Consider the following 17,779-nt stretch of genomic DNA (forward strand, 5'->3'; position numbering starts at 1 on the left):
TCTTCAGCCCTTGGCTGAATCGTGGCCCAAGTCGCTGGCAGATAATTGTACATGCAGGGCTGTCGTGTGGAGAAGTCTCCATCGGTGCTGCTCAGCATGCATGCTGTTCTGGGCCCTACTGCTGCAAGGACTATTGTGCAGAGAGTGAGGAAGTAGCGTGGTGGGGTGCAAGTGTGGGGGAGAAACTGGGGAGAGAGTGAACCATTATAGTAGTAATAATAAATACGCTCAAGTGCTTGACGTGATTTGTGTAACTGAGATGCCCAACTGTGTAGCGTTTTAGAAGGAAAATGAAGCGTCTCGCAGCTTATTCCATGAAAAATATGGAATTACTCCCATTATTGCAGGGTGTGAAGAGTCTCTGAAATTAAAATACTTCAAAACAAATCCATTCGTCCTTGGGGAATGAGCCAGGACGTAGTGGTGCAGGAGGGAATTTTTTCAATGCAAAACAAAACAACACAGTCTCTCAAGAATTATTTCTTCTGTTCTTGCTAGTAAGGTCCCTTCTTCCCAACCTCACCCCCCACCCCATTCACACACAGCATTTTCATTCAGGTCTGAGGTCAGCATCATAGCATGAATCAGGAGCTTGATCCGCTTTGAGGTATTAACTAAATATCAGAGAGCTGCTACCTGGGAAGGAAAAAAAATGCCACTTTTTTTTTCTCACTCTGCCCAGCAAGTAATTCTGAGTACTCGGTAGCACATCCACTTTTGTGCAAACAACATGAAACTTTTAAAGAAAGTTTTGGCATTTTAAATGCAATGCACTGTTAGATATCCCTTTTTCTTAACTTATTTTCTTTTACCCTAACCGTAGCAATTAGGATTGTTTTGAAATACTGTTTTTAGCAACTGTAAAAACAAAGTATTCAAAAAGAATAGTCTTTTAACCGTTGAGGTAATGACTGAGCATTTTAGCTGCTGTAGCTATACTTTATCGTTTGCAAAAGTAATGATATGCAGCAATAAAAAGAGATTCTCGAGCACAACACACAAAAGCTGTTTTTATATACTGTTTTTCATTAAGTCCCACTCCTCAACTTGGGTTTCCTTAGTATCCCTGCCAATAACAACACCTGCTAAGTGATTGCTGCCTGCCAGATTCTACATCTTATGCAGCCATGTGTCCAGGCTGCAATAGGGAAGGAAGACGCAGAATCTCGCAGTGCTCCAGGCCCAGCGGCCTTACTGCTCTCTGACTTCAGTGTCTAAAGAAACAGTCTGCACAGGCTGATTCAGGTCCAGAAACTGTGCAGTTTTATCATCAAGTCCAACCTTGATCAGAGTGGCAGCACCAGCAGCCCAGAACCACTGGCCTATAGCAGTAGGTGCAGCCCCCCCTTGTGACACTGCCTATTTTTTTTTCCTTGTGAAAATGATTCAGATCTGCTTTTGTGTCTGTAGCAATTATCATCACGTAACAGGTTTACATGAAAAGAAGTCAAATTGCCTCCTAACAGGAGAGTCATAGAAATGCATGTTTATGGAGCAAAGGAGTGTTACCTTTCTGGCTTTTATTTTTATATCCATAAAAATAATAATGACTCAGTCGTTGCCTTTAAAATCAGGAAAAGGCTAGGTCTTGAAAGTAAAAAATGATGATGATGATGTTGATTCATCGATGTTAGGGGGGCAGGAAAGACTGCTGGGGTAATAATCCTAAATGGGATATTGAACACTGAAACAGTGATGGTAGGTAGGGAAGTGCAGCCACCCTTCTTAAAAATCCTCCAGCAGATTGAATGTACGGGTTGAATTTACAGAACAAAAGCATACTTTTGTGTGTGTTGGCGGGGGGGCAGATGCCCCCTTATTCCTGATTTAGTTTAACTCCTTGGGCTTAAGACTCTTCTCTTGTGAATTTGTACAGCACCTAGCACATGATGAGCCCTGGTGTAATACGAAGAATAACACAATAACAGTCATTAGACAGCCAGCTTGGAGACTCGTATTCAGTACCCCCAGCAAGAATGATACCTCATCAAAAACACCAGTATGTGGGAAACTTGTCATGCACAAGTACCAGCACGCACAGCTTTTCTAATCATAGTAACTTGTTTTTAAATAGAAAGTGCAAACAGTGAGAAATTCAGGAGAGTTTCCATCAGGAAAAGAAACCCTCCCAGTACAGTCCCTTCCTGATCTTTGCCCCCGCATAATCATCTTTTAGCAGCCAGAAGCACAGAGAGAGCCTCGCCGCTCTTTCATTCCTAATTGATGATGATATTAAGATTTAATAGTTTACAATTAAAATTAATATTTTAAGATTACAACAAAACCAACAGCATTCATAATTTGTTATTCTGCTCTAATTCACAATTAATTTTTTAAGTCTACATTTTATAGATAGCAGCACGTTGAGTCTCAGCAGCGTAGCCCGAGCCTTATTCTTGCCCCCCTGCCTCATGGTATCTTTTGGGCACTGTGTACCCAACCAGCAAGGATCGGACCCCTTTGAAAATCAGAGATCCTATCATCAAACAAAACTTAAAGCGGCAAAACTTCGCTGGCAATTGACAAGGTCGGCATTTCATTAACTTGTTGGTTCAGTCGTACAAATGATTGTCGGAGGTGAAACACACTATACTCACAGTGTTCCAGCTTTTTGTTCTTTCTCTCCTCGCAGACTGCAGTCATGTTTAATTTGGAAACTGGGCTCCTTTGGCAAATTAGCAATTAGAACAATTTTGTGGGAATATGTATATGTGTCATTAGTTTTCCTGCAAATTAATAGCAAGAGCAGAGGTCAGGCAGAAATTTTCCACTTGACTGCAGCTCCTCTGTTGAGATTTGGCACTTTGTTTTGGAACGGCCACAGCTGCTCAAAGCCACAGTCTTCCTTTAGGAACCGTCTTTTAATTAGTTTACCTCATAGCCATTATTACAAATATTACTGCCTCCCCTCCTTGAAATAAAATTACTGTTTCTACAAAATATTCCAGTGACATCTTGCACCACCGCACATTGATGGTGGGGTCATTCGAATGCAGCGTTTAATCATTAGATCACCTCCATAAGCATCTCCTAATTAGAGTCCTTACAATACAATTTTATCTGGTAATTAGCTGAGATTGGCTGCTTCCTCTGTAGCTTATTAGTGGCAGCCCAGCAGTGGGTGTGAATCACAGTGTCATTTGTCAAGCCTGTTAAAGCCCCCCTCTTTGCTCTTCCTCCCTTTCTGTGTTTATTTCTAGTTGCTACCTATGCTGAAAAGCCTAAAGAAATTTAACTCCATTCAAATCCTTTAAGCAGAGAACGTTGACCTTTCCCGATTCTTTTTGCAGTTTTCTAGTAGAAGCAGATTAAATGTTAAGTTTTTAAACAGTCAGAAAAGAAGAAGAAAAATCTTAACTCCTTTGAAGTGGAGTAGTTTGAGCCGTAATGATGAAACGCTATCAGTGATCTTTCCAACGGGAGCGAATATCTACTGAGCTTGTGCTGGAGATGGGCACTTAAAATTGATGCAGATTTGCTTGCAGTTATTGGACTGGTAAAATGTCCATTTAGAAGCGGAGATAAAATACAGTAGATTTAATTTCATGGTGAGACCTGTCAGTTGTACCATTATTATCGTTATTGCTCCTTTTATCATACGTAATAGATGGATAGATGGATAACAGGAGGACGTAACTGTGTGTATTCCTAATCAGCGCTCTTAAATTGAACCAGTCAACAAATGGACTCCGTTCCAATGGCCATAACATTTATTAATTGTGTAAGCAATATTTAAAAAACCTGAAGCACGTCAACAAGGAGGCGAACACATCATTGGCATGTAAACCTTAGGCTGCATTTGTTGGTTCGCTTCATTGCAGGGTTTTTGCAGGAAACTCAGGCCTGTATCTTATTGCCTTTCATGGTCTCCTTCACCCCGCTGGGCTCGTGCAATTCTGTATTGCCTTGAAGTGTTAAATGTTTTCCATTGTAAGGAGAGACCTTCTAGCTTGCGTGCACCTGCACAAAGAGGGCTGTATTTGCAGGTCTGCTTTTCATAAAGTAATTTCTTCAAAGCAGTACTTGAGCTGGCAGTGGACACCGTTCCATCTCCCCGACACTTCACTGCTTTATACTCTTGAGCTCTTCCTAGTTCACATTCAAAAGGGAAAAACAGGACCAATTTATCTGCCATGCAGTTGTGCACTGTTTATGGGTGACTGGGTTACTGCGTTGATACTCACGCTGGAACGTGAAAAGCATTTTTTCCTACTTTGTTTTGGATAAATTCCGTTTTTTTTAATGATATTAATGCGAGGGATCTTACCTGTTTTCTTTCAAACCCAAACGTTAATAAGGAGCATTGTGGGCAAGCATCGGATGGGCTGGGGAATGTCTGACTGGTGCACCTCACCTCCATTTTTGACATCAGGCAAAGAAAAATGGTAATTGTGAAGAAAAGTGGGGGAATCCCGGCCTGATTAAATTCTCCTGTTGACAGCAATATTGTTCACAATAAAGGCTCAAGGAGAGAAATGGGAAAATAATCAGAGGCTTTCCCACCCCCATTTCTGATGGAGTTGTTTGGTATTGTATTGATTGTTTAAAACGTTTCTCCAGGAGCAGCCCATCTTGCTTCCAAAGGGGTCCTTGGGCAACTGGGAAAGGGTCAAATTATATAGATGGGCACTGATAAAACACATAGAGGTACATGCTAAAAACAGTTGCATATGGTTTTCAGTTCTTGAGGCAGTCGTCTTATGACTAGCTGTCAGGTTGTTGCATGCTTTTAGGTTTCTGCAGGTAGCACTAGTGCAGTCCACACCAAGGAGAGGAAAAACCCGTGTCATTTTTTCTGGGCTTAATGGTCACAGTATTTCAGGTAGTGCGATTAATTAAATTATTCTGGAGTTAACCTGTTCCAGGCTCTGCTTTTAAAATGGAGGAACAGGAAATTCTCAAACGCCGTAGTGATATCCCATTTCTTTGTACTGTACTTCTAACAAAATGTTGTCTTTATTTTAAGCCTTCAACTAAGTGTCCAAGAAGATTGATTAGAAGCCGTGCACAATGATAACGTGAAAATAAGAGATGCGTGGGTTTTAGATTGTGAACAATGGAACGAAAATAAATTATTAAAATGATTATATACTGTGAGGTCTGGGTTTAAGATTTAGATAAAAATCCACTCTCTGAAGTCCTGACTGCCAGTATTTATGGTTGCTGCAATTACGTTTAAAAAAAAAAATAATCTAGACAATTACATTTTCATCCTAGTGGATCGTAATGGAGATGTTACAGCAGCATTTAAAGCGAAAGCAAGCGTTCGAGCCACAGAAGCCGAAACAAGTATACAAGCTCCGCTCTCTGTGTTAAACCAAATGATATAGTTGAAATCGTGCAACCTGTTTTCAGATTGCTTCATTTGCAAGAATTGTGATTTCTAAGGAAGTCTCCCTCGTTTTCCTCTTGCAATAGCTGAATCTGGTGTCAAGCGTCACGCTTTCAAAGACTGCATCTGAGGCGTCTCCGCAGAGCTTACCTCATACTCCGACCACCCCAACTACCCCCATCACTCCTGTCACCCAGGGACCTTCTGTCATCACTCCCACCAGCATGCACAACGTTGGACCTATCAGGAGGCGGTACTCTGATAAATACAATGTGCCCATTTCTTCAGGTAAATGGCTGGTAAGGGCAAGGGCCCTCTGATTTTTATTTTTATTTTTTTGTTGTTCCTTCTACAAATTGCAAAGGAATTGGAGACTGTGATGTTAACAGAACACCTGCTCTTATTTAGCAGATATTGCCCAGAACCAAGAGTTTTATAAGAACGCAGAAGTGAGACCACCATTCACATATGCATCTTTAATTCGGCAGGTAATCAATTGATCCTCATGACCACATTTTGATAAAAAAGAAAAAAAAATGTCTATCTGCATGCATACTATAGATTAAATAGATTTAAAACCCTTTAGTATGCAAGCATGCTCAAACCTTTACTATAAGGGTTTTTAGAACTGCAATATATAACATAATTGCTTTTGATTAAGTATTACAATACGATGTGATTATTAGGAAATTCATTTCACACAACAGTGAAAATGAGCCTGTTTAAAGATGGCAAGTCAATTATCACAAGCTACAGTAATCTCTGATCCCTAGAATTAATCTGAGCTCTAAATAATTACTGAGCTTTAATCAGCTACTGAAATGTTTTGCATTTCTCTTTGATTCTGCTTTATGAATGACTAATAAATTAATATTTCTGTAAGGAAACAGAAATAAAAACTCAAAACAATTAGATAATTCCATTTTGAATTTTGCTATTGAACTGTTAAATACAGCCATTAATCTTAGATCATATTGTGAAACCTTTCTTTGGATTTTTGCTCCAAATCTCTCTCTCTTTTTTTTTTTTTTTTTCACTTGGTTAAGTAAAAATGTGAGTATGTGTTCTCCTGGTTTGGTCACAACTCACTGCGCCTTTATTTGCTTCACAAGGCCATCCTCGAATCTCCGGAAAAGCAACTAACACTAAACGAGATCTACAACTGGTTCACGCGAATGTTTGCTTACTTCAGACGCAACGCGGCGACATGGAAGGTAAGCCTTTTTACCATTGCCTTTGAGAGTTGACCTGTACAGAATAGAGATTGCCGATGCCATTAACAAATGGCTACGGCATTGAAATGTAGATCTGCAGATTTCACATGCAGAAAGTCTCCACTGCAAAAAAAATCTTGAGATATGGCAGAGGAAAAACTTCTGCCTTTGAAAAACCACGACCTGAATCTTCATTATGGCCACCAGTTCCTCTGTTTGGTTGCTCCTAACACGAACTCAAGCTTTTCAGCTAGCACTTACAGAAATTAAGGTAAATATATTTTCTCAGAAGACGACAAACTGTAGGTCTTCCAAGGTGTGCACAGTTTTCATTCCTCTGGCTGTTTAACCACAACAACCACTTTTTCCCCCGCCCAGGGGTCTAAAGACAGGTTGTTGCTCAATCAACTGATACCCAGCAAAATTCACCTACCAACATGACCCAACCTTCACCAGTTTCTTATGACCCAGAATATAAGTCAGCACGGTGCCAAACAAGCCAGGCAAGAAAAAATACGGAATCGAACACATCCTAGAAACAAAATATTTGATGTTTGAAACCGCGCGATGAGGTTCTTTTGTTCTATTAAATGCAGCTTTTGCTTTATTTTAGTTAGGGCCTCCTCTTCCCTTTGAATTAACGGCTATCATAGCAACGTCTGTGTATAAGCTAGTATAATTACTAGTGGATGAACCAAATAAAAGGATCTTACGCTGCAGTCAAAATAATACCTCTTGGTCTCAGGAAACCCAATTGTTCTTGAACAAACCGCCCCCTGTATCAGGGGATGAATGTCCTCTGTACCTGCTGTTTCATCATCTCCTCTTCCTCTGCCTTGAAACCGCAGGACAGTTTCTTCAAGGGCCGGAGTCAGAGAGGTCCTCTCCTTCAGCGGTTCGCTGGGATGTTTGTTGTGCCCGTTTTGTGCTTTTGCTTCTCAGCGTTTCACTGCTTTTTATTCTGCTCCCCGGGGGCGGTTTTGTGCATTTCAACCCCAGCGCCCTGACTTCAGGTGCCCACACCTGGGAAAACTCTTGGAGGTTGCTGCTTTGATTTCCAGACCTTGCTTGGAAAACTTGAGCAGCGTTTCATCTTCAACTTCCTAAGTATTCAAAAAGGAAATGAACTTTTCCTGACTTAAAGTTCTTTTCAAGGGCGTTTTGAAAGTATTGTTGTAGAAAAGAGTTGCGATTCAGGATGTGTTTGAAGCCTGCCTTTTTCTTCAAAATCAGAGAACCAATTTGCTCCCAGTTTCCGGCTCAAGTTGGTAATTTGCACACGCTTGTCATTGTTTGTATGGATGCAGAACTCCCTCCTCAGGTTATTTCTACCAAAGAAGCTGTCCGTGGGTGCGTCTACACGTTCATTAATGTGCCATAGTTATGGCGCATTAAGTTTAGTACTTGGTTAACCAAGTACTAAATCAGTGCGCGGTAACTCGCGCTACTGCACAGTAGCGCCAGCATATGGGTTTTTGGTGACGCTTACTGTGCAGTAGCCTAATACTACTGCACAGTAGCATATTAGCACGGTTTTTGCCTAGCACGCTACTGCACAGTGTTATTAGGCTACTGCACAGTTAGCATCTTGTGTAGACGCACCCTGTGTCCAAGCTCCTTCAGGAAGGCTCTGCTTCCCAGCTGTCTGTACTAGCCGGACTCATCCTGGCACATGCCTCCAGTGCTCCTTACCGCCTGTGGCTGTGGCAGCTCCATAGGGCATGTGCCAGTCAGTGGCTACTGGATTGGCATCAATGGGCTCTTTAGCATCTGCAGGTGTGGGTACTTCAGTTAGACTTCTTTTTCACCGAGCCCTGCGTTAGCTGGCAGCGGGACAGCCCCCAGTCAGACATTTCCCTGCTCAATCTATGGGAATCAATTTAGTGCATCATATTAGAATGGGCTTTAGCTGGTGGCAGGAGCCACTTGGTTTCGGTCATACTTGCCACAAGCTTGTACCTGGGGACAAGGGAGTGTCAATAGCAAAAGGGCAAAGAGAGTTTTCACAGGAGGCTCTGACAAATACGGAGCAACTGCAGGTAGCCTTTTATCCTCCCAAAGGCACCAGTGGGTCCCCCGATGCTGTGCAGAGGATCAGTGCGTGCCCTAAAAGGGGAGAAAAACTTCAATAGAACATGTGAAAAATTCTGATCCCCTCCATGGCTTCGTAAGAGCTGGAAGACAATGTAGGACCCTACACCTGGTAGCTACATGGGTATGTAGTCCAGTCATTGGGCTCCATTGCTCTTAAAAACAGATGTCTGCTTGAAGCACTTTGGGGCTTTCATTCTGCAAGCTGCTCTGATTTGTGCTAGGGGCTAAAAACGCAGCCCGGGACCACCATGCCAGGAAGCCTGTGGGGTCTGCTCCAGCTCAAGGGGCTGATTGCAGACTCTGGGGTCATCTTCAGTAAATGCATAGAGGTCACCCGAGCTGGGATTGTGGCTGTGCCTGGGTGAGGATCCTGGAGACACCTTCCAAAAAGAAAGAGGAAGAAACACCTTTTCAGATGAACCACTTTCCCTGGGTGTGCAGCATGGCAAAGACGGAGCAGCGATTAAAATAACAAACCCTTTCATTTAGCACATTCAAGCTTATGCAGGGTAATTTTTCTGAAAAAGTGGCTTGCATACAATTATTTTTAACAGGGTAAATATATAATCTTACAATAATAGCTCCTAATTTTTCTGTTAAGCAGATTGCTAGAGGAGCGTTTTGAACTGGTTCTGACAGGTCAGAGGCAGTGTCTCTCTTTCTCTCTCTCTCTCTCTCTTTTTTTTTTTTCCTTCCTTCCCCCCATAATTTGCCAAAACTGAATTGCAGCCAGGAGGTAGAGGCTGCAGGCGTGGCTCAGAAATGTTTGGGGTATTGTTCAAATGAAACTGTTAGCTAGCAAGAATCCTGGAGCAGAAGAACCAAGTGTCCTTTATACATTCACTAAGCAATATCATGTAAACGGGGGAGGCTAAAGCATCTCTCTAAGGACTTACAAATATTTAACTTGTCTGTATATTCAGTAAGGCCCAGATCCGCATATAGCCAAAGACTGTCACTGGCTTCCCTAGAGCAGGATCTGGGCATAAATGATTTATCCAGCATTACACATATAGAAAGGACGATGTAAATAATTCTCTTCAACTACGTATAAAGAGACAGTTAACAAATCAAAAGAACCACTTTTCGGACTGTCCCTGTATGCATTGGGTCAATGGCTTAGTGAGGCTGCAGGATCAGCTTCACTGTGGGAAATATCTGTAGCACATGGCAGGACTGACCCCAACTCTTCTGTTGCATGTTCTGTTACACACGTGAAACTGTGCCCGTTTTCCCAGGAAGCTTTGCCTGCTTCATGCACATGGAGACCCTGTTCTGCGCCTGGTTTCCCTAGCAAGGAGGACCCCTGCCCCTCTCAGCAGGACTCTGTGCTGACTGGTCCAAAAGACAGAATCGGGGGCCTTTGGAGCGCAGATGGACTCGACCCTATTCCTGTCACTGTGAAACTGTGCATTGCCATATATTTTCCTTGTCAGAAATTGCCATTTTGCCAAGTACACTGAAACGTGGAGCGTGCAAAATAACCTTCCCCTCCCTGCCTTAAGAGGAAGAAGTTTTCCAGTCTTTATTTTCCCCACCAGATCATGAGCAGATCAGTATGGCTACGAGGTGGGGAAGCGTAAGAAGTGTATGGCTCATAATTCAGCAGAAATGCGACAGCCCCCATATGCGCTGGATCACATACAAAAAGCTACAGAATACTCCTTCACCGAGTCGTTTCCTCCTAGGAGCTTGGATGGGTGACAGTGGGAGAGGGGATGGCTACATAGAGAAACTGCAGGGTATCAAAAGGCTCCCAGCCCTTCCCTCATAGATGCGCACACATCACTGCCTCCTAATTTCCATGACAAATGCACTGTGCATAACCTTTGTTTGCACAGTGATTTAGACATTCATGATTAGAGCTCCTTTCACCATCCAGCCTTGATGTACACACATGCACGCACACAAAAGTATTTAGTCTCTTGGTGCCAAGACCCAGGGCCATGTGTCTAGCTGGCATTGTGCCTGCTAACGAGTCAACCAGATTGACTAGATCAGTGGTGCCAACGATGATGGATGCAGTTTGTTCCCCTGCATACTTCCAGCAAATAGCCATTCTCCTTCCCCTAGTTACCAGGGCCTTTTCAGTGGCACCAGAGGATAAGTTTCATTTCCAAATCCAAGTAGTTTTGCAATTGCTTATTTGCTCAGAAAACTGGTAAAACGTGGAAGATTTACAGCACATGCTGTCTAATAGCATGATTTTTCAGGTAGAGTGAAAACAGGAGAAACAGCTTCTGTTGTTCTTGCTGGACCAGCATCTCGCTACGTCAGACCGAAGCAAAGGTGCACGCGTATCGGAGTGGTTGTCTGGGTCCATCCGTCACAAGGACCGAATTAGGTCGCACAACACTGGGTGTGATCATTAGAAACTTGAAATTGCCTAATAAAAGGGGACTAACAACCATGAGAAAGAAGCCGGTCTCTCCACGAGGGATCAGCTATGGGGATATTATCACTTTGTTTCCGAGAGCCCTCCTCATGTGTTTACTTGGCAGAGGCTCAGTTCAGGCAGTCCTGCTGCCTGCCAGAAATGAGAGCCAACTTCCATATATGAGCATGCAGTGGAAGACACGACTTGGTGCACTGTGATCGGCGGGGTGCTGCTGCTAAACCTCTGAGCCCCTAGTCCACGTGCTTCATCCGAAAAGAGGTTTCCACGCCTGATTCACATGGCCCAGTTGTGGGGCACAAGAGAAACTCCAGCTCCAATGCCCCTGTTAAATCGAGCCCTCTGTACTCACACAAAACTCCTTCTCTGCTCTTTTAAACTGTTTTCTCTTCCAGGAGAGGATAAGTTTCTGTTACGAACTGTATACTGGTTTTGCAACTATCTCGGCAATGTTCCTCTCTAACTCGCATGAAATGTGCTGTTACGTGATGTGCATACGTAAACCAATGGCTGTTCCCATTCCCACCGTGGATAATTGATACAATAACTTGAATGCCTAATCTCAGTTTGGAGATTTTTATTTTTAATCTTTGCAAAATAAGATGTAAAAGCCGGGGTCCGTCGGGCAGGGGAGGGTCAGGGCAAGGGGCGAACTGAGTTAACATTGCAAAATAAGGACTGTCAAGCTGACTGTGCTGCTGTTCTTGGACGATGCTGAGTATTTTCTCAGAAAGTTTTTTGAATGTTTTTTCTTTTATACTTGCTGCAGAATGCAGTGCGTCATAATCTTAGTCTTCACAAGTGTTTTGTGCGAGTAGAAAATGTTAAAGGGGCAGTATGGACAGTGGATGAAGCAGAGTTCCAAAAACGAAGGCCACAAAAGATCAGTGGGTATGTCCACCATGTTTGAACTTCTTAGCCTAGCTTGGATCATGCTTACAGTTTAACATAGAGGCTTTTGGCTGCTAGATGGTGTTAGCCCAACACAGGTGGTTTCACATTGTTTCAGTTAAGGGAAACAAAGAAAAGCATCTCATCACTACTGTTTGTGTGCCCACCAGTACCCTTGACCCTGCTTGCTTGGTGTTTGTTGCATCACATGCTAGTAGCTTTTAGGTGGCAATGCATATTAACCCTCACAAACCATTTGCTTATGCTTATTGCATTTTATTTTCTTTTTCCTTTTCCCTGTATTTGATGTCTGTTCTGTCCCCAATCCCGTGTCCCTTTGTTTCCACTTCATCTCCTTTGCTGCTGCTCTTGTCCCAGGGTGCCATTCGCACCAACCTCTCACTGCATAAGTGCTTTATCAGAGTAGAGGATGAGTTTGGGTCCTTTTGGACTGTTGATGATGAAGAGTTTAAACGAGGCCGTCATATTCAACGAGGCCGTCCTCGAAAATACTGCCCTGATGAAAACTTTGGCGAGCTTGTTGCACAGTAAGAGCTTTTACTTGCTTTTATTTTTTTTTTCTGCTGTTGCTTTGCTTTGCATGATTTACCCATCTCATGTAGACTTGCATTTCACAAAATAGTGACATCACCTTGGCTGCTAAAGAAACTAAATTTTGTGGTTGTTCCACGTATTTCGCTTGTTCCCGCTCTAATAATAGAAATGTCTATGATAATGCTTCTTTGCCGTGTTTGTTTTAATGTTTATGACGCAGCGTAGACCAAAAATGTATCTCTTCTAGATCAAATATCATGTCAAGATCGGTTTTTAAGCAAGCTTCACGTTGATGCTATCAGTTAGTTTCACAGCTCCAAGCTTAGGAATAGGAGTGGTTACTCAGAAAAAGAAAAGAAAAGGAGTGGTTACTCAGAAAAATAAAATAACTGAGATATCCGGAAACATTTTGAAAATGACAAAAAAAAGGTACAGGGACATCGACGGTAAAGAATATAAGCATTAAGCTAACCTCTCTGTAAAACATCCTATTTAAAATATTCCTGAGCTTCCCCAGGCAATTTGGTTTGCCCTTTAGTTGAAGACCACATCTCCCGAGCCCCACGCTGGCGTTGGTGTGAAGAGCGCTCCGCCGGGCCGTTTTTCCGTTCTGTTTCGAAGCACAAACAAAACGGCCCTTGGGAAGGTTGCTTTCCATAGTCTTTCTCCCCTGACTTGTACTCGATTAAGATTTTTTTCAAATGGGGCAAGTGATTTTTTGGGGGGGCCTGCCTTGACACAGGGCAGATGCTTAGCATTTTATCCGAATTAGGCCCCTCCTGCAAAACGACCACAGATGAGCTGCGGTAGTCTAAAGCAGCAATCCAAAATGTCACGGTGGGGTGTGTTTTATGGAACAGGGTCTTTTAATGTTCCTAACCGCTTCATTGCGGTAACACGACAGCGGCCGTATTACCTCTCCGCAGCCCAGCAAGACTGCTTGGAGAGGTAGCCTCGCCAGTCGCCCAAATGTCGGAGATGTGCGTCAGGGACTACTGCGAGTCAGGCAGGAAGGATTCTGGAGTCCCTTCTTAATCATAGTCCTCTGGGATAGGTATACCTGGCTCCGCTGCCAGCTACTACGTCATGCCCCTTACATAGCATTCAAAATTTCCCATAATGCTTTTAATGATGATCTCCTGAGAGTGCACCTTTGTGTAGCGATTGGCTTTCGGACAGGAAGAGTGTTGGCTACTATTGAGTGCAGCTAAAAAGAGACCAGATGCCAACAGGTAATATTTAAAACAAGACGCTAACTTCAGGAGCTGTAAATAATGGGGTTCCATATTTAATAAAGGCATATATGGCAGCCCCACTACTAAAACATGAAAGTTTTGAGGAAGTAAAGGAGAGTTTTTGTGGAAAACAATCCAACCTGTCATTTTTCAGGTGTGGGGGAACAAAAAACTTTGACATGCTTGAAACACCGCTGAGACGAGACGGTTGCATTTAACTCTCCTTTTTATGTTTTTCTTATGCAGTAACCCTTCTCTTATTAAAAACATACAGACCAGCCACACCTACTGCTCACCTCTCAATGCTGCTTTACAGGTAAGATTAATGATTGTAGCAAATATGCAACAGAGGCGTGTGTCTTCCCCACTCATTTCAAAATATATTAGCCTTGCTCTAATTAGATATTAAATTTTAATTCCGTTAAACTTTTTTCTTAAGTGCATAAAGCATCATAGTCCCTGGAGGCAAACACATATCAGGCTGCTTCAGCATTAGCTAGATGCTTAGCATTTTGAATATTGTGGCAAAAAAATTAAAAGTTCACTTATTAATATTTATCAGCAGTATCATAATTTCCATCCTCTTATTTCAGAATTTCACTTGAGGCAAAAATACCACAAGTGTAATTACTCTAGCACAGCTATTAATGTGCTGAATGATAGGATACTGTGTCACATGACCTTCTATTGTTCATGGCTTTAAAGAGAAAGCAGATCATTTCCCTCTTTCTTTTAAGGACTATTTTTGCATGTGTTTCTATTATTGTTAAATAACAAATGTTAGTTTGCTAAATAAAGGAGGAGAGGAAGGCAGATGTGTTGTATTTACAGCGTGCAACAATTGCAAGACTTGTTTAGATACTTCACATGGCAGAAAAACATGTACAATGCATATACAGATAAATGTATATGCACAGCATTCATGTCTGTGTGGGCATCTAAGACATGGTCCCGGTAACAATTATTTGAGTGTCTCAACAGGCCCTAGTGAAATCAGAGTTCACCATAAGGACCAATGACATACATGCATTTTTTTTTAGATTTTGTCTATTAATCACTATGTGTTTTCACACCTGTTCCATACTGTTTCCTAATCACTTCAAAGGCCTTAATCTTGCCACAAGATCCACACATGCAATAGCTAATTTCTGCAAGGTAGGCAACAACTGTGCACGACTGAGCCCCAAACATTTAGAGAGGTCCTTCCCAAGAAGTTAATTGAAGGTTAAACTCTGTGCAGTGGATTAACGGTATTGTTTGGGCAATTAAATTTTGTGGAAGATTTACTAGACTTGCAATTTAAGCAATTTTTTTAAACCAAGAAACAGATTAATAGGAAAGAAGTGACATTCTGCATTTCTCCTAATTATTTCAGTTTATGCGGTAACTTCTGAAAAGCAAATGAAAGCATGTTTAAATGAAGCAACTGTAAATACCATTCATTAGTCACTTATTTTCCCTTGAGTCTTCTGAAGTGTGATTTTTTTTTAAAGACTGCTTTGTCTCTTGAATGGTATTAAGATTACAAGCACATTTTACATTCTGGAGGCTGAAAGGCAAAACTGAAATGATCCTGCATTCCTTCAGATTCTGTTAACTATGTGACTAATTTCAATTAATATGCTTATCGTACAGAACTGTTCGTGTTTTATTTCTAAAACATGTGTTGTTGTCGTCATCTCCATCCATTCTTGCGTTTTGTAATAACCTCAAAACTGTTTTCAGTTTCCAGTTTTTTCAAGAGAGTAGCATGTTTGTGCCCTAAAGTGACACTAGATAAACTAACTTGATTGAGGAGAGATTCTGGGCAGATTTTACTGAGGCTTTTGAATTTCTCTAATAAACACAGGCCTGAGATAACCTTCTGTTGCGTTAATTAAATAAAATGTCCTTTTGGGAGCAAAATATGCTAGCAGAGTCCTTTATCCCCGCTGTTCTCTTGCAGTTTAGGACAAGTAGCAAAAAAAAAAAAATAGTTTCCCATTTTCTTCTGCAAAAATAGCGATACATACTGTGTGCCATGGAAGGGCTCCGAGAATTTGCAAAATAGAGAGAGAGAAAATGGCATAAAATGCTGTTGGATGCATAACACATTTGAAATGACCTGGTTTGTATAATAAGCTTCTTATCATGGTATGATTCAGTTTTACCTGTCAATGGGCATGCTCAGCTAAATGGCCAACGATTATCAAAAACACCCACGTGGTTTTTGGAGGCATGTCCCGTGCGATATGTAAAGGTCCATCTGTTGCATGCACTCACAGGTGGGACAGGGCCTTTCTTTTCCTAGGCCTGGCAGTGCTACCTGCAGACACCTCCGTGGTCTCCCCCTGCAGACCTGGTGGAGAGTAGAGAGGTTTTTGCACAGTTTTATAGAGCAAGGTATGAGGCACTGAGGGTAGGTGCAGCTGTCCTGTGAAATGAGAGCTGGCATGCTGCTAGTAAGACCTGGGCTGTTTGCTGCACACCTAAATCTCCCCTGCGTGGGCCTTTCCAAAGATAAAATATAAGGCTGACTTGAGCCTTCTCCCATCATTTAAAGTCATCGTTCTTCTAGTGTGCAACTCTGAGCAGGTCAGCTAGCATTGCAGGGTTGTTCTGGGATGTTGATGTGCCGCTGCTCTTTACACTTTGAGCAAAACACCAAGCACAAGAATCTCCTTTCCAGGCCTGCACAGAAATCATAAATGCTGGACATCTACTGAGAGTCCGAGCTTGCAAGGCTCCCAGCCTGAGCCTCGTGACCTTAAAATGGTTCAAACAGCTATTGGTCTTTGCAGGAAATATTCCTTATCCAAGCCTTTGAGTCACAAGTCCTTCCTTGCTGAGAACAGGGCTGTTCACCATGCTGTGGTTTGCTAACCCCCCTACCCCCCTAAAAACGCAGCAAGTGCTGCTTCTGCTTCACCTCTTTCCAAATAAATTCCTGGTGGCAATGACAGGTTATTTCAACGGGGAAAGAACTTGGCTCATTTTGCAAAGTGCAAGATGTACAAGGCAATCTTGATGCTCCCCTGATCAAATGCTGTTTCCTGTTTGCAGAATCAAAAAGTTAAAATAGACTGTTTTCTTAAAAATGGGGCAGTATTTAAAGAGATCAGCTTGGGGAGAGAACAAGACAGGTCTGAATAGACTGTGCTCAGAGCTGGTGGTTGTCCTTCCAGTCCACAGTTGTCCTTGAATAGCAGCCTTTTTTTTTTGGTTGGGTTATTGGCTTTGAAAGTTGAAAAGACATATTTGTGTTCCCATAACCACCTGATTGGGCTAGTGCTGGTCCAAAAGACACTTTAGCTGATGGTAGACAGTCCCCATCCAAATGAGCCCACACTGACACTTAATCTATGCCAGCAACCAGGAATTGAGGAAAAGGGAAGATGATGCTCAACAATTCATTTCTTGTCTACAAAGACCCCTGTTTAGAAAGACAAGTGCAGCATGCTGTATAGATCATACCAGAAACAGAAGCAGGGGCAGTCTTATTGGCATTATTAAATCTATAATGCCTAAGATAATACCAGGGTTATTGCAGAGGGTTAAAAATTGAAAACTCTGCCCAAATTCACCATGATGTGTAAAATACAAGGGAATCTCTCACTAATGCAAAAGCGCTACAGAAAGCTTCATGGAGACAAATTCAATTCTCAGTTACACCGGTGCAAACACGTGTTAACCCCATTGGCTTCAATGGGGAATGTGCGTTGATAAGGCCCATAACACCTTGCCGTTAAGGTGTCCCTTTTCACTCTGCTGGCAGTGCAATCCTCTGCTGAGCAAGTTCTCTCTCACCTTTTCCTGATTAACCAATTCCTTTTATTAAAAAATGATTTTTTCATCAGGAAATGGAACAGGCAGACTTTCTTTTCTCCGAGAGGGGCAATCTCCAAACGGGGAACAAGAGGTTCAGCCCTCTCTCACGAGCCAATAGCCAGCACCTCTATGAATGTATAAATCCGGATGCAAATTGTGTGAAATTTCCCTTGGTGGAATCGGTGTACTGCCTATCAGAAAATGCAGTATTTTTTTTTAAATCAGTAATTGCAAGTCATGTAAATGAGGAAAAAGG

The 17,779-nt window shown here is 42.3% G+C and overlaps 1 protein-coding gene across 30 annotated transcripts in view; it reads left to right on the forward strand.

Annotated features, from left to right (window-relative positions):
- Positions 1–17,779, forward strand: part of FOXP1 (forkhead box P1) — a 421,654-nt gene that overhangs the window by 393,839 nt on the left and 10,036 nt on the right. For 28 of the 30 annotated variants that reach the window (XM_025197991.1, XM_025197998.1, XM_025197996.1 and 25 more), the window contains 5 exons: positions 5,419–5,620; positions 5,741–5,820; positions 6,445–6,546; positions 11,805–11,926; positions 13,963–14,032. In XM_025197991.1, coding sequence (XP_025053776.1) covers positions 5,419–5,620; positions 5,741–5,820; positions 6,445–6,546; positions 11,805–11,926; positions 13,963–14,032 — 576 coding nt within the window. Of the gene's footprint in view, positions 1–5,418; positions 5,621–5,740; positions 5,821–6,444; positions 6,547–11,804; positions 11,927–12,304; positions 12,475–13,962; positions 14,033–17,779 lie in introns of all 30 variants that reach the window. The other 2 variants (XR_003092859.1, XM_014517478.2) reach the window with 2 other exon arrangements.

This window comes from Alligator sinensis, unplaced genomic scaffold (assembly GCF_000455745.1).
Source record: "Alligator sinensis unplaced genomic scaffold, ASM45574v1 scaffold121_1, whole genome shotgun sequence".
NCBI classification, from domain to species: Eukaryota; Metazoa; Chordata; order Crocodylia; family Alligatoridae; genus Alligator; species Alligator sinensis.